The sequence below is a fragment of the Podarcis vaucheri genome, assembly GCF_965113315.1.
Source record: "Podarcis vaucheri genome assembly, contig: SUPER_10_unloc_1, whole genome shotgun sequence".
NCBI lineage: Eukaryota > Metazoa > Chordata > Lepidosauria > Squamata > Lacertidae > Podarcis > Podarcis vaucheri.
The window spans coordinates 1,595,620-1,618,944 of record NW_028118809.1 but is presented as its reverse complement, the minus strand read 5'-3'; the positions used below and the strand labels follow the sequence as shown (position 1 = coordinate 1,618,944).

Sequence of the window (23,325 nt, the reverse complement as noted above, 5' to 3'; positions counted from 1 at the left end):
CACCGCAACCCTGACGAGTTTTCATGAGGACTTTAAAAAATAAAAATGGTGAACTGATCTGGAAATGTGGAGAACTGAATTGAAGATTAGAAAAATATATATTTTAGGAATTAGAAAACACTGAGATTGACAGATTTGTCTACTCCTAGTATAAAGGACATATAGGCCGGCCCTGCCATGTTCCACCACAAGTGCCTAAAATGAATAGCACCCCGAAAGGGCTGATTTTCATTGGTATCAAGCTAGGGACAAAATAATTAAACATCTCCTCCCCGTTCACTCTAGTCCTGGTGAAAATCAGCTCAGCTATTATTTTTTTAACAAATCTTGATGTAGTTTGTAACGATGCATTGAGCATCAAATCTCATTTGACCCTAATTGGCTTCCCAGTAAGACCCAACCAAAAAGCAGAACTTATTGTGAAACTCCATTTAGCATTTCCATCCAAGCCAAGTAACCGATTCAACTCATGCATTTCTTTTTAGGAAGTGTGTTCTGCCTGACTTCCCTTATTTACAGCATTTGGTAAATAAGAGAACAGAAAACTCTTTCCAGCTGCTGTGTAGTTTGACCTCCAACGCGTAACACTAACATGTTTAGCATTTCAGTCAACCGTTAGGTTGCTTTTCATTTTGTCGCATGAGAAAACCCCCCCAAATAAGTTGTAAATAGGCTTTTAAGAAGTATCTTTAAAAGAGGGAACAAAATCAAATAAACGTGTGGCCACAGAGCTTCTATCCCATTATGGGAGACCGTGAAACAAACAATAGTTAGATGGGGTGGAGCTGGGCATGAGAAGAGAGGAACTGAATTAGACCAAAGGCCTATCTGGCCCAACATTCTGTTTCCCATAGAATAATATTATTTATTTTTACATTTATTAATTTTATTCAAGGGGTGAAAGGTGGGGTGCATGGTTGTCCTGTCCCCATTTCCCAGCACAACAGCTCTGTGAGGCAAGAAGACAGACGTCTCAGAAAAATAAACGAGCTGTTTTGAATTTTGCAGATTGCAGAAACAGTGATGTGGAGGAAAATATTCCAGGCTGTTTTGGTAAGCTGAGGTCCAGGAGGTCTAAATTACATGCACTACATCATGTAGAACACTTCCTTTGTTTCTGAATTCTACTAATCATAGTCTGAAACTAATCTGAAACAGAAATGCATGCTTTGGTAAACTACCATTATTATTATTATTATTATTATTATTATTATTATTATTATTATTTGACTAGGATGTCTGTACTCTCATTGGAGAAATGTGGGGCTTACTCCTAGGTAAATATGGACAGGAATGTAGCCTTGGTGATGTTAATACTGATTGAAACCAAATGTCAAACTCAAATAGCAATCAAATCAGTCATGGAATTCCGGATCTTAGATTGAGTCACATCAACAGTAAAATTAAAGCACAAACATTTGTTAATACCATTAATACCATTCTTTCTCTTCCCCTTTCAAGTTTCAGGCATCAGAATCATTTATGATGTGGACAGAGCGAGAAAAAACATTTTGGTGGATATTTCAGAGACTGTTCAAGGCACAGATTATTATGTTCGCCTTTGCCACCAGTGGTTTCTTTGTGAAGATGTGGGTCCAGTCGCCTTGGTAAGTGTTTGTAGGTCCACTTAGCACATGGGTAGGCAAACTAAGGCCTGGGGCCCAGATCTGACCCAATTGCCTTCTAAATCCAGCCCACTGACGGTCCAGGAATCAGCATGTTTTTACATGAGAAGAGCGTGTCCTTTTATTTAAAATGCATCTAGGAATTCATTCATCCCCCCCCCCCAATATAGTCCACCCCCCAAGGTCTGAGGGACAGTGGACCGGCCACCTGATGAAAAGGTTTGCTGACCCCTGACTTAGCAGAAAGAAATGGAATTTCCTATGTTACTAAAGACATCTAAAGGCCTAATATCATTTTGCACCATGTTCCTGATGAAGAGGCCATCTTTGGCGGGACGGATGCATGCAATGTTTTGTCCTTGGTTGCTCTCTGTTTTCCTATCTTATCCTCTTCTCTTCTCTTTCTTCCACCTTTCTCTTGGCTCTTTTTCTTCCCCCAATGCTGCCAGCATCTTGGAACATCTAACAGTGGAGGCTGGTATCTCTTGAGACTGGTAGGGGGAATGCAGAAAAGGCCAACAGGAAGCAGATCCAGAGCCAATGATTGTTGTTGTTGTTGTTGTTTAGTCGTTTAGTTGTGTCCGACTCTTTGTGACCCCATGGACCAGAGTACGCCAGACACTCCTGTCTTCCACTGTCTCCCGCAATTTGGTCAAACTCATGCTGGTAGCTTTGAGAAGACTGTCCAACCATCTTCTCCTCTGTCGTCCCCTTCTCCTTGTGCCCTCCATCTTTCCCAACATCAGGGCTTTTCCAGGGAGTCTTCTCTTCTCATGAGGTGGCCAAAGTATTGGAGCCTCAGCTTCAGGATTTGTGCTTCCAGTGAGCACTCAGGGCTGATTTCCTTCGGAATGGATAGGTTTGATCTTCCTGCAGTCCATGGGACTCTCAAGAGTCTCCTCCAGCACCATAATTGAAAAGCATCAATTCTTCGGTGATCAGCCTTCTTTATGGTCCAGCTCTCACTTCCATACATCACTACTGGGAAAACCATAGCTTTAACTATATGGGCCTTTGTTGGCAATGATAGGCAGAGCCAAGTCATTCCTGTTTTTGCTCCCATCATCGCCCTTGCTTTCTACAAAGGCAACACTGAGATTAAGAAGGTGGTGGCAGTGGCTGACAGTCAGTGTCATCCCTAAACTGGCAGATGATGGTTAACTGAGGAGAGTGAGGTTGGTGGGACACCATAATGGACCAGCCTCCACTAACTTCTAGTCCTGAGCTTCAGAAAAAAAGGCACTCTAAAGCAGAGATGGAGAATTGGTGGTCCTCCTGATATTGCTGAGCTCTAAGTCCCATCACCCTCCACCAGCTTGGCCAATGGTCAGGGCTGATGGGAGCTGTAGTATGAAAAAAAATCTGGAGGGCCTTAGGTTCCCTACCACTGCTCTAGAGGGACGAACTTCTTAATGCAAATAAGAGTATGGCTACTTACATGAGCAGGCTCTCCACTTCCAATAGTCATCTCCCACTTCATGGTGGGCAATGCTTATGGGGGAAAGGAATAATAATGATGATGATAATTGCAAGGTATTTTACAATTTCAGGTACAAGGGAAGGACTTGGTGAAACCAGTCTCTTTACAGTACACTCAGTTGTTGCCTTGTCTTTGTATCGAGGTAAGTATTTTCAACATGGTTGGACATGTAACCTGGTTAGAAAACGCAGTAGCTAATTGAAGGGACATTATTTCTGAGAGCGGGGCAAAGTCCTTGAGAGGAACACAACCAACTACATGAATGCATTTAGTAAAGAGGGGCTTTGTGGATAAGAATTTATTGAAAAATAGATTTTAAACTAGCTGGTTATTTGAACTAATGGATCTTCCTGTTTGGATTGCAGGCATGGCCAGCGATCCCCGACGCACAGAGAACCCAGTTGTGCCCATTTAAAAATGGCAAGTAAAATATGGTTTTTTTGCTCGTTTGAATGGACACTATGCTGTCAAAGAAATGAACGGTGGAAGGGGAAGGGGAAATCACAGGTAGCATGATAGTAGGCTATCCAATCTGTTTTTCGTCTAAATTTTCCACAGATGTGTATCCAGATTTCTGAATTTTACCTAAAATAGTTGTCCATCATATCAACAGTCCTTTAAAAATTGCAATAACAGATCACAACCCTGTGTCTGCACTCTCATGGTAGATAGCAACCTGTGCCAGATTTATGTATAAGCTGAACAAGCTACAGCTTAGGGCCTCACTCTCTCGGGGGCCTAAAAAATATTTAAAGAAAACAACAACAACTAGATGTACATTTCCAAAATATAAGATAAAAAACAAATAAAATAAAACCTACATACAGCAACAGTGTTTTGTGTTGTGTAGGCTCCTATGATGTAAGTAATGGGCTCCACCTGCTAGCCTGCTCCCTAAAATATCACAGTTTGCTCCTTTCTATATATAGGGTTCTATTTTACTATTAATATTCTTCTTATTAATTGTATTTCAGTTCAACAATTACTTTGATTAAAATACATATTTGTAATGTGCTAATGGCTTTAGATACCTATTAGGTCCATAAATTACCATATAGCATATATTCAACACAAAAAACAATTTGTTGTTGACAAAGGACAGCTGGACATATAAAGGGCTGCATTACCTTCAGTAGCTTAGGGCCTCATCAAACCTAAATCTGGCCCTGATAGCAACAGAGCCACATCTCACTCCCAGCCAACAAAATGGTAGGTGCTTATAGCTAGCTACCATTGGGGAGGAGTTGAGTTCAGCATCCCGGACACTTGAGCTGTATAATGTGCTTTTACGCAGCCTTCATTTCCTCCTATGTTGCTTTTAGATACCAAAGCCCTGTGGGACAACGTTATTTATAATCCCAATACACAAACACTGGAATGGGAAGCCACCTGCCCTGTCCACGTTACTGTCAGCCTCTGTCAGCTCATGAAGACCAATGATCAGTGCGTTGATCTAGAGAACACGGCAAATATCGCTGCAGAGAAAGTAAGCACCAAAGAGCAAATATATGCACTGGGTCTAGTATTTCTGCATGTACTCATTGAGTGGGAGGGAAACTTGGTTTCACCTGAAGAAGAACTGTGAAACAGTAGTTGGCCAAAAAGCGTTGGTCTCCTTTGAGAACAAATTTCTTTATTCTTTCCCCACAAAATAGAATTTTTTAATTGCTAATTTTAATAATACATTATTTCATTCTGAAACAGGCATTCTGAATGCGTTTGAATACAAGATATGTAACTGGATGAGCATTTTGGTACATTTTTTTTTAATTAACATTCCAAATTATTACAAATCAAACCAAATTACTTTCATTTAATACAATTTCTTAAAATCAGGTTTCCTGCTCCTGTTGCAAACGTATGTTGATCATTTCCACCTATAGCCGCATCATGTCTTACTTAATGTCCAATTGTTGTCCTTCACTTGTCGTTAGTCCATTCTCGCAGCTGGCAACATTTTTTTCCTCCTTACAAACAGCACCTCTGCTACATTTTATAATTATAATATCCATTTCACGCGTGTAGTCCTTCATATACATTGTTGTTCTAGACCTGGTGTGCTGGGAAAATTAATTACTATCTTTCATTGTTCAGTTCTTTGCAACGTTTATCTTTGGTAAAGATAAACCCGCTCTGAGACCCCACAGCTAATTCTCCCCTGGCCTCCTCGCTGGCCCAAGTAGGACCAATTCAGCCAGCTAGCCCCGGGGATTATCTAATTGATTTTTGATTTTCGAATTTTATTGTCATTCATGTTTTTGTACTGTATTCTATGCTGTTTTTATAATTAAGTTTTTAAAAGTGTTTTAAATTTGTTGTTAGCTGCCCAGAGCCTGGTTTTTGAACCGGGAAGGGCGTGGTATAAATAAAAATATTATTATTATTATTGGTACATGTTTTTTTAAGTGGAGGACGGTACTGCAAAACGTTAAGAGACTGGAGGGAGGTTGAAGGATAAATCTATTTGAACATTCCTACCCCTGTGTCCACAAGCTATATGCAGATACGCATCAGTTTGAATGTGCCTAGGATGTGTTCAAGAAGGGGGGTGAACAAAGGTTCAGAGTAGGACACGACCTCTATACTCCATGCATTCACTAAAAATGCCATCCACACAAGGCTTTGATGTACACCAAGTCAACTTTTAGCTGTCAGTTAGTGAGTCAAGTTTACACCAAGTCAGGCTTAGCTTTCAGTCCAGTAAGGAATATCTTTGCAATGCTTATAAATCAATAATCTTTCCAATGCATCTAAAAGCTAGCTATGCCAATGCCTGTTTTTCTCAGACGATGCCAATAACTCTCTGATCATTCTGTTTTCAATCAGGTAAAATATTCTCGAGTTGATGCACAGCCAAACCTTTGCATGAAGGTATATTTTTTCCCTTATACATTATTTCCTTATGAATCATCCCTTTGCTCTACTTATTAAGAGAAATCTTGTGGCCGGGTCCTGTGGAAAAGCTACGCTGTCCCCTCTGGAGAGCCAGTGTGGTGTAGTGGTTAAGAGCGGTGGACTCGTAATCTGGTGAACCGGGTTTGCTTCCCTGCTCCTCCACATGCAGCTGCTGGGTGACCTTGGGCTAGACACACTTCTTTGAAGTCTCTCAGCCCCACTCACCTCACAGAGTGTTTGTTATGGGGGAAGAAGGGAAAGGAGAATGTTAGCTGCTTTGAGACTTCTTCGGGTAGTGATAAAGTGGAATATCAAATCCAAACTCCTCCTCCTCCTCCTCCTCCTCTTCTTCTTCTCTATGACTCGTAGGACGGCCATCATTAGAAATGTACTGACAGTTTGAGAAGCAGTTCAGAGAGCACTGGTTTTGTGAAGGCTGTATTATCCCATTGGAATTATTTAGCTAGTTGGGAAGAAGCACCAAAATCTAATCTCCCCCTAACCCCCAATTCTTTAGAACAGGGGTTGCCAAACTGTGGTGCAAGGACCACTGGTGGTCTTCATGTTCCCTTCATGTGATCTGAGGTGTGTCTGTAGATCTGTGGTTGAAGACAGGCACAACAAGTCCATTGCATTCAATATCCATGTTGATTTTTGACTGTATTTTTTAATTGCTCCTTATACAATGCACAAGGAATAAAATAACAATAGAAATGACATCCAAAACCATACAGCATCTAGCAGAGAATGTTGCAATTGCCGCAACAGGCAGAAAAATCATTAAGTGATCTGCCAAGACCCTCAGCAGTTTTCACATGGTCCGTGGTGCAGGGCAAATATTAGGGAACCACTGTACTAGCTTCTGCACAGCAGAATCCTATGGATGTTGACTTGGAACCAATTCCCCTTGTGTTTAAGATAAAAGCCACTGTTCCTCTATTCATCACTACATTCCATTTAGAAATTCAGATTAAGATGAAAAACAACAACAACCCCAGTGTAACTAATCACTTCCTTTTTAAAAACCCTTTTTAGTTTGCAACTAAACACGGTTCTTGGGTTCGATGCCCATTTGCTCGTGGAAATCCCCAAGGTAAGGTGATTGCATTCATAAACATCTTTCTACATTTGTAATGGCTCAATGGCAGCCATAGCGGAACAAGCCGCTTAGTCTATACCTGTCATAAAGCAGGGTGGGTTTTTTTCTGTTTTGTTTTTCTAAGACCACATCTGAAGGACCGTGAATAATGAGGAACTGTATCCTTTGAATTATGGTGTTTTCCTTGGTGTCCCTAAGGCGGTTGGATGGCGTCTTGTACGCCTCCTTCTGGCAACTCCTAGCAGCCAAATTTATTGTTCTGCTTTCCTTGGCACCACATCAGCCAGGCTTAGAAGGGGGTGGGTCTTGTTGTCTGGGCAGCCCAGGACCTCCATACACCAGCGGTGGATTTTGGGCTCTCCAATTTCAGCGGCACCCTGTGTGACGCTAAAATTCAGTGCCCCCAACTCTTGCACTCCATTCCACAGCATTGCTGTGGCACCTCCAGCACCGTGGCACCCAGTTCACCACACTGGTCATGCCACCCTAAAACCGCCTTTGCATACACACTGCCTAGGTCACTCCGGTGGTGCTATTGCAGCGAAAACAACGCAGGAGGCAGCAGTTATGAGTTACTGGTCTCTGCAGCCACAGCAGGCGCTGTGATTCTCCAGCAGTTTGCCTTCACCGCCAGAGGCACACTCCATTGTCTTTCGAGACAGGTGAATGCCAACAAAACAGGTTGAAGCCTCATTCCAAGAAAACAATTGCCAAGGGCAGCTTATTAAAATCAACATACTAATTTGTATAGTATCTAAGCATTGGTGCAGTGTACAATGCTTCTAGGTACAAGGTGCACAAACCTCATAATGCGATAGTTGTGAGATTAACTAAAGGGCGGACATTTTGCGGTCGCCTGTGAGCTTCAGTGATGAAGCTGGCTGAAAAATGAAGCAAGTATTAAATGGCAAAAACAAAAGTGTCACTAGTTAGGATCACTTCTCGGTAACGTAGATTGCTTTTTTACTTCTGTTTCAGCTTGGGAAATGAATCTTGCTGTGATGGACAATAGGATAGAAGTTTCCTTCATGTCACAAGCTGCCGAGGCAAAATTTTCCGTTCATGTATGCAACAAGACAGAGGCGTCTTTATGCAACTCTACTGGAATCCACCAGCCCATCTCAGTGGTTTGTGCCATTTTTATTTCTCCTTTCTTACAAGTGAATCCTGAACTCTTGATCTACGTCTGTCAGATCCTTTTAAGGCAAACATTTTGCAGGAGAATACCCATGTCAGTCAGTGGGAAACATACTGACTAACCCTAAAGATCCAAGTTAAAAAAAGAGCAACTAAGTACTACTGTGAGATGGGATATCATTTTTTAATTAAAAAACCCCTATCAACTCTCAAGTACCATTATGGAATTGATACGTTCTGTACAGCTACGTTATGTTGTGAAATCATGTAGATTTTGAATCACAGAGTTCCCCTTTTTTTGTTTTCGAATGGTTTTTTCCACCACATCCTCTCAGTGACTTTACAATGAACAATGATTTGCACAGAGCACTTAGCGGAAATATCCTTCCAAATAAAGTACTCCATTTTTCCCCCCTAAATGCTTGACTGACTAGAGATTGCTACATTTTGGTGTTCGGCGTCCTTTTAAAGGAAAGTACGTGACAGATATTGGCCGCTGAGACCTGACTTCAAACTGATTTTGATAGAACTCTGATTCACTTCTGATGTTCGCACTTCAGATCAGACAGACTCTGCTAGGTACATATTTTTAACAACAACAACAAAAATAAGCCTCTTCTTAATTTGGAAAAGAGGATCAAGATGATGACAAGATTGGCTTTGCGACTCCAAAGCTTCCATCATAGGAACCAGCCTGAAGTTTCCAATGTTCTGTTATCTACTGTAATATAATAATAATGATTTTATATTTATACCCTGCCCATGTGGCTGTGTTTCCCCAGCCACTATGGGTGTCTTACAGCACATAAAAAATGGCAAAACATCAAACCTTAAAAACTTCCCTAAACAGGGTTGTCTTCAGGAGTCTTCTAAAAGTCAGATAGTTGTTTATTTCCTGGATATCTGGTGGGAGGGTGTTCCACAGGGTGGGTACCACCACTGAGAAGGCCATCCACCTGGTTCCCTGCAACCTCACTTCTCGCAGTGAGGGAACCTCCAGAAGGACCTCAGAGCTGGACCTCAGTGTCCAGGCTAAATGATAGGGGTGGAGACATGGCTTTGAGATGTTGTTGTTGACATCCATCTGCCTTGGGGGAAAATGGAGGAGTATTTCTTTGGGGATGAAGTTACAGCGCCTGCTGTGGCTGTAGAGACCAATATGGGAGAGACCTGTTTTGTTGCAGCTGAGCCAGATGAAGGCATCGGGTTGTACTGCTGCAGATGCACCATGGCGTTACTTCACTGTGTGCTCTTCCCAGCAGTTATTCCTCCTCTGGTCACTGCTATGGTTGCACAACCTTACCGCCTGTCTCCAGACACTGCGGTTGTCTGTAAGGGAGTCCCACATGGCGGGGTTGATGTTGCCAGCCTTCAACGACTCTCAATGAAAGCAGTGAGAAGCACTGAGTCATCACCTCGAACTGAGCAAATGCAGAGCAGGGCAACCAAGATGATCAAGGGTTTGGAAACCAAGCCTTATGAGGAACGGTTGAAGGAGCTGGGTATGTTTAGCCTAGAAAAGAGGAGACTGAAAGGAAATATGAAAGCCACCTTCAAATTTCTCAAGAGCTGTAACACAGAAGAAGGAACAAGCTTGTTTTCTCCTGTTCTGGAAGGTAGGACTTGATCCAATGGCTTCAAGTGACAAGAAAGAAGATTCCTACTAAACGTCAGGAAAAACCTTTGGACAGCCTCCCGCAGTTTCGTCAAATTCATGTTGGTAGCTTTGAGAACACTGTCCAACCATCTCGTCCTCTGTCGTCCCATTCTCCTTGTGCCCTCCATCTTTCCAGGTCTTTTCCAGGGAGTCTTCTCTTCTCATGAAGTGGCCAAAGTATTGGAGCCTCAGCTTCAGGATCTGTCCTTCCAGTGAGCACTCAGGGCTGATTTCCTTCAGAATGGATAGGTTTGATCTTCTTGCAGTCCATGGGACTCTCAAGAGTCTCCTCCAGCACTATAATTCAAAAGCATCAATTCTTCGGTGATCAGCCTTCTTTATGGTCCAGCTCTCACTTCCACAAATCACTACTGGGAAAACCATAGCTTTAACTATACTGGACTCCAAATCCCATCATCCTTGACCATTGACCATACTGGCTGCAGCTAATGGGATTTGGAGTCCAGTAACATCTGGAGGGGCACAGGTTCCCCACACTTGGAACTGGCACAAGATCAGCATGCTCCATAGACACACCAAAAAGGGTGAATGTCTTCATCAATGCAAACCACTGTGTTTTGTGGCACAGTCAAATAAGTATCATGGCCAAAAAGGAAAATGAGGCATCTCTGTTGCCTTTGGGCTAATGTGTGTGTTTTATGTTTTTGTTTTTTGTTTTTTTTGCTTTTGCCTCTTTCACAGGCTGGCTTGAGTTCAACGTATGTTAACATCTCAGGCAAAACATGTGGATCAGACATCTGCATTCAGGTTTGTCTTTTCTTTCGAAGGTCTTTTCTGTGCTAGCATGCAAATGATAACTAGAGGGGGAAGTACCACATCTTCCCTAATCAGTTCTTTATCATCTTACTGCAGCAGCAATGGCAAGACATCTGGGGGGGTGTGTGTGCATTTACCGCCTTAGAAAAATGTTAAGAGGGAGAAGCTAGATCACAAACACAACATCCCTCAGGACATGAAATAGATGGATCAGAACAGTTGTATGTGGTGAATTTTTTTTGTAGGGGAACAGTTAAGGCCAAAGGCAACAGCCTCCGTAAACTGGGCAGAAGATTCCTGGACTTTGGGCAGGAGGTGCCAGGCCTCTGACAGGATGCTGGAACCCTGCTTCCTCCTTCCCAAGGTCAGGAAGGCTTTGAGAAGGTGACAGAAGGGCTCTTGGACCTGTCATTGCACCTAAACTTAATCTGGGCAGAAGCTTCCTGGGCTTTGGGAAGGAGGTGCCAGGCTTCAATAGTTTATTTTATTGGGAGCATTTAGGGGACTAGCCTAGTTCCCCTAGTCCACTGACTGCATGACATTGGATCAGAAGTGGCTTGCTGGGTGGGTGAAGATGCTATGCTAGGTTTCTGGCAGGTGGGCCACTGTTGTTTACTGGGAGCGGAAAATAGAGGCGTCACAGAGACGGACAGTGTGCAGATCTCAGTTTGGTGTTCCTGCTGGTCCATTTGCACTATGCCAGCCTCCCCACTGCTTTGCCCCTCTTCCTCCTGATAAGCAATAGCGACCCACCTGCCCGGAAGCTACGGTAGTGACTTTGCCCCACCTTTGAGCTGCTTCTGGTATGGACAGTAGCTAAATGTTATAGTGTCAACACCTATTTAGCAGATCTAACACTGCAAGAAAGTGGAGGAGTTACATTCAACTGGCCAACAAAACAAAACAAAAACCTGTGCTAAGGTAATAACCTTCCTCCCTTTTTTTTCTTTTATAAGGGACGGAGGACAGATGTAGACTATTCCATTCCTTCACACATCTGTGATTTGCCCTGTAGTAAGTATTGATGATAGTATTGTGTTGGCCACTATAGCCCAAAGCCAAATAGAATAATGTGTGGTCTGCAGCCACCGTTGTCCCATGTAGTTGGCCCTGGGCTTGTCTTGGTGGTGGAACCTACTGTGATCCTAGAGCCTGTGAGAGGCAGGATCAAATGCAGTCCTTGCTGATTGACAATGTTCTCTTCAGCTATTGATTTGGCATCACCGAGAACAAAGTGTGCGCCCTATAGCAAATGTTCTAACAGAGACAACCCTCTCTGGATTGTCATATGTAGTATGAAAGGACTACATATTCTTGAAACGTATGTATCGACTACAACACAAGGACATTTTTTCCTTTCCAGTTTCTGCTACTCGGAGTCAGGAAGGTGATGAAAATTCCTTAAGCATCCTATCTCTAATAGCATTGCTTGTGTTGACTGTGACCATGATGGGCCTCCTGGGACATAAACTTTTATCAGGTACGATTCCGTGTAAACAAAGCATGTAACCTAAGTATGTCATGAATTCACACAGCAGGGTCTCTATATTGTGACAGAGGGATCTGTTCTGTTTCTTAAAAAGTCATTTATTTATTTTTTTTAAAAAAGGTTTGATGTAGCAGTGGAATCTAGCTTCCAGGTTGGGGTGTTCTGGTTATGCAAGCCCTGGGGATATGGCAACACGCTGGCTTGTAGTGGCTTGGGGGATAGTTAGAAGTATCAGCTCTTGGCTGGACCAGTACCTTGAGATTCTGGCTTTTGAGTTTCTATGGTAACAGCATAGAATAATTTGCATAGGGGAAGATGCACAAGTTTTATGAAAACCGGTAGCAAGTTTCCTCCTGGATGTGAGAATGATTGCATAAAGGGTTTGTGCATGCATTAGCTGGAGCTTCTAATAACATCCAAAGCTGTTCCCTGTTCAGAGTCTTCCTCACACTGATTGTTCATTACAATGGTTGACATCTCCTGGTTTCGGTGTCAGGGGGGAATTTTGCCAAATGTCAGGAAAACCCTGGATGTATGGCAACACAATGGAAACAGCAGCGGAAATATGGCAACCCTAATCTGTGCTAGAACGCAGGTGCTTGTCTGATGTTGCATGGATCCTGAGTGTTGCAATTTTCAACATTTGTGAAGAAGAACAAATTGGCTCGGCCATTGTTGCATGTATGAAAGCAGCTCTGGGTTCATTGAAATAGTTAAGCAAGCTGAGTACCGTATTTTTCGCCCTATAAGACGCACTTTTCCCCCTCCAAAAATGAAAGGGAAATGTTGGTGCGTCTTATGGGGCGAATGCAGGCTTTCGCTGAAGCCTGGAGAGCGAGAGCGGTAGGTGCTTGGGGAGAGTTGCCGGCATCCCGAAGCCTGCGCGCGCTGATCTCAGCGCGTCCAGGCTTCGCGGATCTCTCCCCAAGCAGCGGGAACGTTCCCGCTGCTTGGGGAGAGTTGCCGGCATCCCAAAGCCTGCGCGCGCTGATCTCAGCGCGTCCAGGCTTCGCGGATCTCTCCCCAAGCAGCGGGAACGTTCCCGCTGCTTGGGGAGAGTTGCCGGCATCCCGAAGCCTGCGCGCGCTGACCTCAGCGTGTCCAGGCTTCGCGGATCTCTCCGCAAGCAGCGGGAAGGTTCCCGCTGCTTGGGGAGAGTTGCCGGCATCCCGAAGCCTGCGTGCGCTGATCTCAGCGCGTCCAGGCTTCGCGAATCTCTCCTCAAGCAGTGGGAACCACCGCTGGGCTCCCATGGCTTGCAGAGAGCTGCCTGTTTGGGGGCTGGGGTCGGGGGAAGCTCGGGGTGCCCCAGCCCCGCGCCTGGGGGGGAAATATTTTGTTCCCTTTATTTCCCCCCCAAAAAACTAGGTGCGTCTTATAGGACGGTGCGTCCTATAGGGCGAAAAATACGGTATTCAGTGTATGCAGTTAATTTTCCCTCCCTTGGAGTTAATAGGAAACTTTGAAAGATGGGAAGATTCACAACTTATTCACACGTTCCCTTCTGAACTTTCTTTTTCAATCAAGAAATGTCCATGGAGTTGATGGAACTCACTCACAGTTTCAATGTCCTACTAAGCCTCCCTTCTCCTGCAGCTTGTATTAATCTTATTAAGACCAACTTGAACACCTAAGTTCATCTGTTTTCCATGGACTGTAAAATCTTGGATGCATGGTGATGCAACCTCCAGAATGTTAATCAGCCAAAGGCCTGGTTGAAAAAGAACCTTTCCACCTGGCGCTGATGTATAATGAACGTGTCAGGTGATCCTCCTTGGGGTGGCCATTGCAGAAAAGGTCCATTCTCATGTTGCCATCCTCTGGACCTCTTGTGGAGGAGGCACACTATGAAGGGCCTCAGATTGTGATCACAGGGTCTGGACTCTGTCATATGGGGAGAAGCAGCCCTTGAATTATTGCAGTCCTGAGCTGTTTAAGGCTTGATAGATCAAAACCAGCACTTTGAATTGGGCCCAGAAACTAATTGGCAGCCAGTGCAGTTGGGCCAGGATCTGTGCAATACGCTCAAACTGTCTTGCACCAGTGGAAGTTTCCGAACTGTTTTCAGAGGCGGCCCCATGCACACATAACACATTACAATAATCTAACCTAGAGCTTAGCAGAGCATAGACGACAGATGTTAGACTATCCCTATCCAGGTAGGAGCAAGGGTAGGGCACCAGCCAAAGCTGATGCAAGGCACTCTGTGCCATCGAGGCCACCTGAGCCTCAAGTGACAGCAATTGATCTCGAAATATTCCCGAGCTATGTACCTGCTCCTTCAGAGAGAGTGTAACTCCATCAAGAGCGGGCAAGCTCCCATCCATCTGGTCTAGGGAACGACCCACTAACTGTAGCTTCTTGCACCAAGCTAAGAGTTTCATCTGTTGCTCCGCCCACATTTGTCTGCAGCTCTGGTGCTCATTAGGGACACGGGTGGTGCTGTGGGTTAAACCTCAGAGCCTAGGACTTGCTGATCAGAAGATCAGCGGCTCGAATCCCCGTGACGGGGTGAGGTCCCGTTCCTCGGTCCCTGCTCCTGCCAACCTAGCAGTTTGAAAGCACGTCAAAGTGCAAGTAGATAAATAAGTACCGCTCCGGCGGGAAGGTAAACGGCGTTTCTGTGCGCTGCTCTGGTTCTCCAGAAGTGGCTTAGTCATGCTGGCCATGTGACCTGGAAGCTATACACCGGCTCCCTCGGCCAATAAAGTGAGATGAGCACAGCAACCCCAGAGTCGGTCACGACTGGACCTAATGGTCAGGGGTCCCTTTACCTTTACCTGGTCCTCATTGGCAAGCAGCCACATGGCTATCTATCGGGGAATGTGGTCCTAAAGGAGATTTCCCACCCCTTCTATAACCATTTTTACCAGTCCAAAATGGTCTGCTTAGGTCAGTGGTGTAGAGTGTCTGAACTCTTATATCCAATATAATTCAGGTCCATACTCATATCTGTTTCCTCATTTCCTTCTCTATCTGTTGCTCACCCAACATAGTCCCAACAACAAGGCATTCCCTGACAGATGGGGGTATTCTAGAAGACTTGAGCTCACCATGGCATATGCCCATGGTTACATGTTAGAAGGGTACCCAAGTGGTTTTCGCTTATATAACCCATGTCAATTTCAGCTATACAAATGGACTGTATTGCAGTCTGCCCATTTGTTATTTATTTGAGTCAGGTAGTATGGCCTCTTCAAAGGCAATGTTTCCATACGCACTCTGGATGGAAAAGTTGTTGAGCTTTCATTTGGCAAATTCACGAAACAGAACATGGGTTGACATACATCCAGACACTGCTTCCGACTGCAGTATTCCAGATACATCAGGAAAATTCAGGACGTATGGCAACCTTACACTCAGACAATTGCCAAGCTACATTTCCATATGAGGTCTAGTAGAATACCCGGGGCAGATTTGCATGATTCAAGGAACTGCAGAACTGATTCCGGTATCTATTTTTGTTTCTCTCATCCATTTCTGGTAAGATGTGCAAGCTGTAACCTCTCCTTGTAAGGAAGAGATGCAAATCCAATACCCTCCTTGCACAAACAAAAACCACAAAAAGAGTCATGAGTCACTTGCGCATCCTCTTTTCAACACATAATGTAATGTGCAAAGCAACCTTCAAGATGCCATCTTCAGAAAACATGTTCCTTAAAATGCCAGTGCATTCCAGGCATCCTGCTGGATTTCTGCCTTGGATTGTCATTTAGGAAACAAAAATACATATCCAGTCACACTTAGGAATGGTGGGCTGATTCAAATATGTGAGCCTTGGTTCTGGTAAGTTATTGCTTCATTGTTTGAACAAGTGATGAAGCTTCATTGTTTGAATAAGTGATGAATAGTGATATATAAACTTTGTCCTTATTGTCTGATCTGCAAGGACTGTTTTGTAACTGCAACCCATCATTTGATGTTGCCGTTGTTGACCTAAGTCTGGTAGATCTCAGGGCGCGGCTCCGTCAAGTGGCCCCTGAAGACATGTTTATACAAAACTTCCTTTGCTTCTTCTTGGCAACCTGTTTCTTTTTTTAAAAAATATATTTATTAGCTTTTCAGAGGGTATACAAAAAAAGCAAAAAACAAATATAAGCACATATAATTTCGTTCACTTATTTTCTTTTAACTTATTTCTCGGACCTCCTCATACCTCCCCTTTTTGTATTGCAATTCAAATTATTCATTCAGCAAATCCTCACCCTTAATTTTCACTTAATTTTACACCTTTCTTTCTCCCCCCAATTATCTTAATCATTACATCTGATAACCACTTAACTTCTTTTTATCCAACATCATTCTAACATTCACTGATTTTATAATATTTCCCAAGATAGTCCTTAAATTTCTTCCAATCTTCTTCCGCTGTCTCTCTTCCCTGGTCTCGGATTCTGCCAGTCATTTCTGCCTTGGCAACCTGTTTCTTACCTAGGTCAGATAGGAGGCTAGATAAAATGTGATGTTGTGTTTAGCATGTTGGAATAGAACTGGGGAGACCCAGGTCCATATCACCACTCAGTCGTGAAGCTTACTAGGTGACGTTTGGCCAGTCACCATACTTCAGTCTCACCTACTGCACTGAGCTGCTTTGAGGGTAAAATTGGCAGAGGGGAAACTATGGGCATTGCCCTGGAAGGAAGACCAGGGTATCAGTATTGTTACAAAGGCTGCACACCACCTCCAGTCTCTGCTGAGTGAAAATAAGATTCCGGGGGTTCCAGGCACTCAACCAGGGTTGTGTTTCCACTGGGAAAATCGAGACGCCGTGGAGGCTAGTAGCTTTAAGAAATATGGCTCATTTTACACGCATATGCACCTAAAGCAGTGGTTCTCAACCTGTGGGTCCCCAGATGTTGTTGGACTACAACTCCCATCATCCCTGAGCTCTGGCCTTGCTAGCTAGGGGTGATGGGAGTTGTAGTTCAACAACATCTGGGGGACCTACAGGTTGAGAAAAGCTGACCTAAAGTCTTCTGTGGAGGGGTTGCAGGACATTATACTCCTAGAGTGGCTCTCATTGCCGCTCTCATAACTTTGGCAAGTTTGGGTCTAAAACAGTCGTCAGTCATGGCTCCCGGTCTCTCACTGTAGCCTCTTCCAGCCAACGCTACATTGAGTTCTGCCCACTTCCTCCTTTTCGTTCCCAGAACACCTCTGGATTCTAAGAAGGATGCATTTTTCTGTCACATCCTGCCCCCGTCACCTTGGCAACCTCCCAAATCTCCTGGTCCCATCCACTCCTTGGAGCAGGGGCAAAGGATAGCTTTATTGAATTCCAGTTGCCCTTAATGGCCCAATACTTGGTTTTCCATTGTTTTTCAACAGTCCTGCATGTAGCTAGAATCCAGAAATTTCTTGCCTGGCACAGTACTGCAGTTTGTGTTTTCCCTTTATTTCCCAAATATTATCTCAATACCACTATTTATTAATTTCAACCATTTGCTTGACATGCTCTGGTACCTTAGATCTATGACGAGATAACTGAATAATTTGAGGTGGAAGATTAACTGCTGCCATTTGTTTCCCCTTCCAGTTTTTCACAAGGAGACTCACAAAGAGAAAAGCACAGCACAAACCAAAATGCAGAGGTGAGTGTACATTTTTTTTGGTATGGCTTCTTGTCATTCGGAAGACACTTTGCTTGCAAGCCCTGCCCCCAATTGATCTAGAAGTCAATGCAACACCGTATCTTAGAACTGGGGAAGAAAATCTCACTCTTTCATAACCTTCTAGTCAAGTTTTAAACCCTCTTCTGCTCAGAGAAGCAAAAATACAGGCAGTACATGAAAATATCTGTCACAGATTTGAAATACTACCCTGAGTCAGCCTGCCGAATTGGGGCGGGCTTGAGAGAACAATCAGGCTTCCCTCAGGTCCATTCCTGGGGGATTTAAAACAGCCCACACCAGCCCCAGACTCCCAGCCCTTCTTCGTTTGATCAACCCACCCATCTACTTGGGTAATTTTGCATTTACTCATTGAATTGACCTTGCTATGGCTGCGGTGGTTGCCATATTTGTGGGGCCAAGAAAAGAATTGGCTATGACCTGGAGGTTTTGCCTACCCTGTAGAATCATCGCAACTTTGGCAATTTAGGCATTGGGCAACCTTAGCCTTAGTTGGAGGCGGGGGGTGGTGGCATTGTCTAAAACAGGGAAAGGGAACATTTAGCTCTTAAGATGTTGCACTCCAATTCCCATAAGCTCCAACCTGCATGACCAAAGTTGAGGGATGATGTGAGTTGGAGTCCAACAAGGAGGGCCATAGGTTCCTCACCCCAGGTCGAAAAAATAAATCATGATTAATACTATCTGCTAATTTTGGCAGATCCAGTTAAGTTCCGGAACATGGAATGATTAAAAAAAAGTTGCCAACAAAGCCTGAAACACGCTATCCCTTTTATTAAACGGTGAAAATTCTCCCCATCTGACACCTCTTTCTCTTTCCTCCTCCAGTATGAAGAGCACCTGTTCTTTGTATTTATGAAGAAAAGCAATCAAATTAGAGGAACAATTTCAGCGGCCTTCTCAATAACTGTGTTACGTCTCTTGGGGCGAGTTGCTCTTACTTTGGTGAATAGTTGCCACATGCCAGTAATTCTCATTGATTTCAAGGACTATTCACGAGGTCAAGTTTTTTGAGGGCAAGCCCCTACTACAAAGCGGCCTGGAGGGAGAGAGAAGAGTGAAAAACAGTCTACAGTCAGTTTCAATCTCCTTCGGAATTGACGAATGTGCTCATTAGATGTTGCAGTACGTGCTGTGGGAGCTGCTTTGCCATAGATTTATCCCACAGCGATCTTGCAAACATTCAAAGGTCCACAGCCACCAGGGTAGGGACCTGGGCAGCTTGGATCTTTCCTACAGAATCATCACCCTCCCTCTTGGTAGGCTGGTAGTTCCACGAACTTCTGGTGGGCTTTTAAACATTTGTGGCAGCTTTGTGGGATAAGCCAATGGAAAACGGTGGTATCTGTCATGCGTGAGGGACACAAAAAGAAACTCCCCTGTGCACAGATGGTGTACTAAGGCCCCATCTGACCTTTAAAACAGTACCATACCACTTTAAACCCGGTGAACTGTAGTTTGTAAAGGATGCTGAGAGTTGTTAGGAGACCCGGTGTTCTCCTCACAGAGCTTCAGTTCTCAGAGCTGAAGTCAAGCCCACTTCCCAGGGAATTGTACTCTGGGAAGGGAAGAGGTGTTTTCCAACAACGCCCAGCCCTCTTAACAAACTACAGTTCCCATGATACTGTTCTTGGCTGTTTAAAATGATGTGATATTACCTTAAATGTCTTCCTCTTTGGCAATCATTCGCAGCCAAGTACTTCCACGAACACGGTCTTAACAGTGAGTCCGTAAGTGACCTTGGAGGCCAATTCTGGATCCACACAGTGAAGACATAGGTTTCTGGGTGGGAGTTGATTACAGTGAGGGTTTGCCAAGCGTGCCTTCCTCTTAGCACGTTTCTCCCTTTCGTCCTGAGTTCGAGCGTCTTCAAAGTCCATAACACCTTTGGTGCCTATGTTTTGTTATTTGAGGGTCATCTCATGTATAATATGTCACTTTGTCAAATCCAAGTGCATCCCAAAAGTTATTGAATGGAAAAGATTTTGTTTGGATATTTGTTATCTATTTTATTGTTTGTGTCCCCCTCCTTCTTATGAGCTGTTACTTTTTATTACTGAGGAATAAAAAGTCCCTGTCTTGCCATGGACAGAAACCTAACCCTTAGACAATTCTCAGGTTTTATCACATAGTTTGATTTTTCTACCTGGAGAAAGCATGCATTGTTTCTGTGGTTGAAGTACTCAGTAAAGTTATTACAAAGCAAGCTCAACTGCATTTTGTGAGTCTTGCTTTTGTTGAAATGCATTCAGCATCCGGTTTTAATTCTTTTCCACAGAGTTTGTGAGAACCTGTTACAGATTAGTAGACTCTTTCTGCGATAGCCTTGGGTTTATTTTCTATCATCTTAGCTAGCGTTGTTGTTTTTTTGCCAGCACTTTTAAATGCTCAGAGACACTGTGTGCCACAGAGTGAGCTGGTCAGTAAATCACACAGTTCGAAAGCACGACCTTCACAGAGTTGGCCTAATAAGCACAGCAGCTTGTTCCCTGTAGGTCTTATCCCAGGAAATCAGTTGCTGAGACTAAAGCCCGTCTCCCCAAGCCCGTCTGTGCCTCCTCCTCTCTGGAGCTTCTTCCAAGCAATCGGACAAGCAATCAGAGACTGAGCCTGCAGGCAGTCAGCCTATCCTCCACCCTCTTCATGTCTCTTCTGGTTCTGGGAGACAAGTGGTGAGGGGAGCTTATCTCAGCAGGAGTGGGAGATACCTGTGACTCTTCATCTGTCTAACTCATCTCTGCCTCCTGACCTCTCTCCTCCCACTCACCTGCTTTAGCTGCTGCTGCTGCCTCTTCTTCTTCTTCTTCTTCTTCTTCTTCTTCTTCTTCTTCTTCTTCTTCTTCTTCGACTTCTCTCTGCCACAGTCTCCCCCAGCTCACTAAGCCCTGTTGCCTCTTCAGCTTCCAATACCTCTTCTTCCCTGTCTTTCCCCTCTGACCACTCATTGTTGTCCCATCACCACTCCTCCAGTGGATGCAATTGAAAAAGAATGAGAAAGGACACTGAGCCAGGCTGTTCCCTTGTAGAGTCCCCCCCCCCACAGATCCAGAATCACCTATATTCTTCTTTCCTAGTTATACTTGAGGAAACCCCTTCATTGGCTTCATCCACATGGGGAAATTGGGTCTGTCATCTGTTTGCCATTTAGAATTCCTAACGTTACTTAGAAATCTGAAAGATATAATGACATGTTCTTGTTATGTACCAATCCCATTATTTATATGAGAATAATACCATGAACGCTACAAAATGCCAACTGTTTGTCGTTTATTTCTTCTACTGAAGTCCAAATTCCTGCCGGGCACGCCTCATTTCTGAGGCGTAACAAGGAGTCAAGTTAACATCCATGGTGGAGCTTAAAAACCTGTGTGGGATTCTGTGAGGGGACTGTTTATTTAGGCCCCCGGAAAACATGAAAGTTGGTGAGGAGCATGAAAAGTCTTTCCCATCTGTATGAAATTTTGTCTTAGTATTCTCAGAGGGTGCATTTGGGAGAAGCATGTAAATTAAAGACATCTTGTTGCTGATGAAATGCAGAAAAGTGCTGGGATGTTAGAATCTGTGTGTGATAAGATGTGCTGAGGAAGAAAACAATCCCAACTCTTGGTACCTGAAAGTAGAGGACAGCTCAAGTAGAGAAAAGATGCCAGAGAAGGCATTTCAAGAATTTTAAATATATATAATAGGCCTGAATCCATAATGTGCTGGGGAACCGTGACTCTCCAGAAACTGAGGGACTCCAACTCCCATCAGCCCAAGTCAATACATTTGATGGTCTCAGGTATGATTGATGCCGTAGAACAACAATGGCTGGAGAGTCACAGGTTCCCTATTGCTAAATAGAGAGAAGGGGAACATGTTGAACAGCAAGCAGAAATAGGAAAACGACACAAAGCTAAGGAATAATAACAATAATAATAAATTCAGTGATTTCAAGAGATCCCATCTTCAGACACTGGCCCACAAAACAGATTTTATTGTGTGTTTTGCACATCACATTTCTCCTCACAAAGGGTGGTAAGGGTGAGAACCATTGAACATCTGGTGAAATATTTGAAAGCAGCAATCTGGCAAAAGTTATTGTCAAAAGCTATTGTTGAATATACCTCGGGTAACGTGAAAGGAAGATACCCAAACAAGGGGTCCTGGTTTATTTTGTTTGAACAAACCATGATTGGTAAGCCAAGAGAAGACGTTTGCTTAGCCTCATGTTTGGTGTGATTGGGTTGATTTGATTGGGCTGGTTTTTATTGATTGGGGGGCCAGCTGCCCCTCCCTGCCCCCTCCGGCTACACCCTTGGGTGCTATGAAGACACACTCCGCCGCTACTCTTGTCCCATTAGCAGCATCTTGAACTGCATCAGTCCCAACTAGCACAGCCTAAAGCAGGCATAGGCCCTCCAGATGTTTTGGGACTACAACTCCCATCATTCCTGATCACTGGTCCTGTTAGCTAGGGATGATGGGAGTTGTAGTCCCAAAAATATCTGGAGGGCCGAGTTTGCCTATGCCTGGCCCAAGGATCAGGAATGATATGCTGGGAGTACCTAGAAATCCAGCGGACCCCATAATCCCTTCTTTAAGGGCTGCAGCTGAGCTCTGAACTCAAACAAGTGAAGCAAGGAAATGGAAATGAGTTTCCATCCAAGGACTAGGGATGGACACAAATCTGTCAGTTTTAGATTCTTTCTGTTTCCTATTTTTAGTCGGTTTCTTATTTTTTAATTTTCAGTTCAGTTTGCCCCATTTCCCCATCAGCTTGTGATTATTACTATTTTAAACAAAGGTCCTTGCAAAAATCCACCAGTGTTCTGGCACGCATTTCTCTTAATAGATACATTTTTGCAAGCCATTTCCCTATACATAATGCATTTTTTTGGTATGACATTTTCAGGGACACACACTTTCACACATTTCAGTACGTATATTTGGGTTGGGGAACAGCACCACAAAATTCAGAGAACTGCGAATTTTGAAGAATCTGTGATGTTTCCAGGAAATTAAGTAAGTCTGTTAAAATACAAACCCCATTCCTACCTGGGGCAATGGGACTCCAGGGCAGGCAATTTTCATTGGAACGATGTGGAGATCAAGGGTTTACCCTCCATCTCACCATTGTCCTGATCGCTTCCCTGTGTCTTCTCCTCCTCCTCCTCCTCCTCCACCTTCCTCGTCATCAGATGAAAGCCATGCATTTAACATGGTTTCACTTGGCCCTGAGGCAAGGCCACCCTAAACATTATTTCCTCACTGTGCTTCACATTTACACAGCAATCTGTGTTAGTGGATGATCTGACCTGTGTGTTTATTGCCCATCACTGCATCAATAAACCCATCAGATGTTAGTCTTGGGGGCATGTCTGCATACGAGCAGAATGGTTAATGAAGTCCAGAAGCGCCATTACGTCAAATGGTCATGAGCTGCAGTCTTAATGACAACGTGCTTATTTATGCCATCCTCTGCTGTCATCGCACTGGGGATTTGCGTGCGTGTCGAGATGAAACGTGTGGCTTGCTTTTGCTCATAATTCGTAAC

General features: G+C 44.0%; 1 protein-coding gene across 1 annotated transcript in view; it reads left to right on the top strand.

Annotated features, from left to right (window-relative positions):
• Nucleotides 1-21,039, top strand: part of IL17REL (interleukin 17 receptor E like) — a 52,961-nt gene extending 31,922 nt beyond the window's left edge. The window contains exons 6-18 of the mRNA XM_082242441.1: nt 1,009-1,053; nt 1,462-1,607; nt 3,176-3,247; nt 3,471-3,529; nt 4,393-4,591; nt 5,932-5,976; nt 7,036-7,093; nt 8,078-8,226; nt 10,596-10,661; nt 11,627-11,684; nt 12,034-12,150; nt 17,696-17,750; nt 18,618-21,039. Of these exons, the coding sequence (XP_082098567.1) occupies nt 1,009-1,053; nt 1,462-1,607; nt 3,176-3,247; nt 3,471-3,529; nt 4,393-4,591; nt 5,932-5,976; nt 7,036-7,093; nt 8,078-8,226; nt 10,596-10,661; nt 11,627-11,684; nt 12,034-12,150; nt 17,696-17,750; nt 18,618-18,648 (1,100 nt within the window). The 3' untranslated portion in view covers nt 18,649-21,039. The remainder of the gene's footprint in view (nt 1-1,008; nt 1,054-1,461; nt 1,608-3,175; nt 3,248-3,470; nt 3,530-4,392; nt 4,592-5,931; nt 5,977-7,035; nt 7,094-8,077; nt 8,227-10,595; nt 10,662-11,626; nt 11,685-12,033; nt 12,151-17,695; nt 17,751-18,617) is intronic.
• Nucleotides 21,040-23,325: the final 2,286 nt, after the last annotated feature.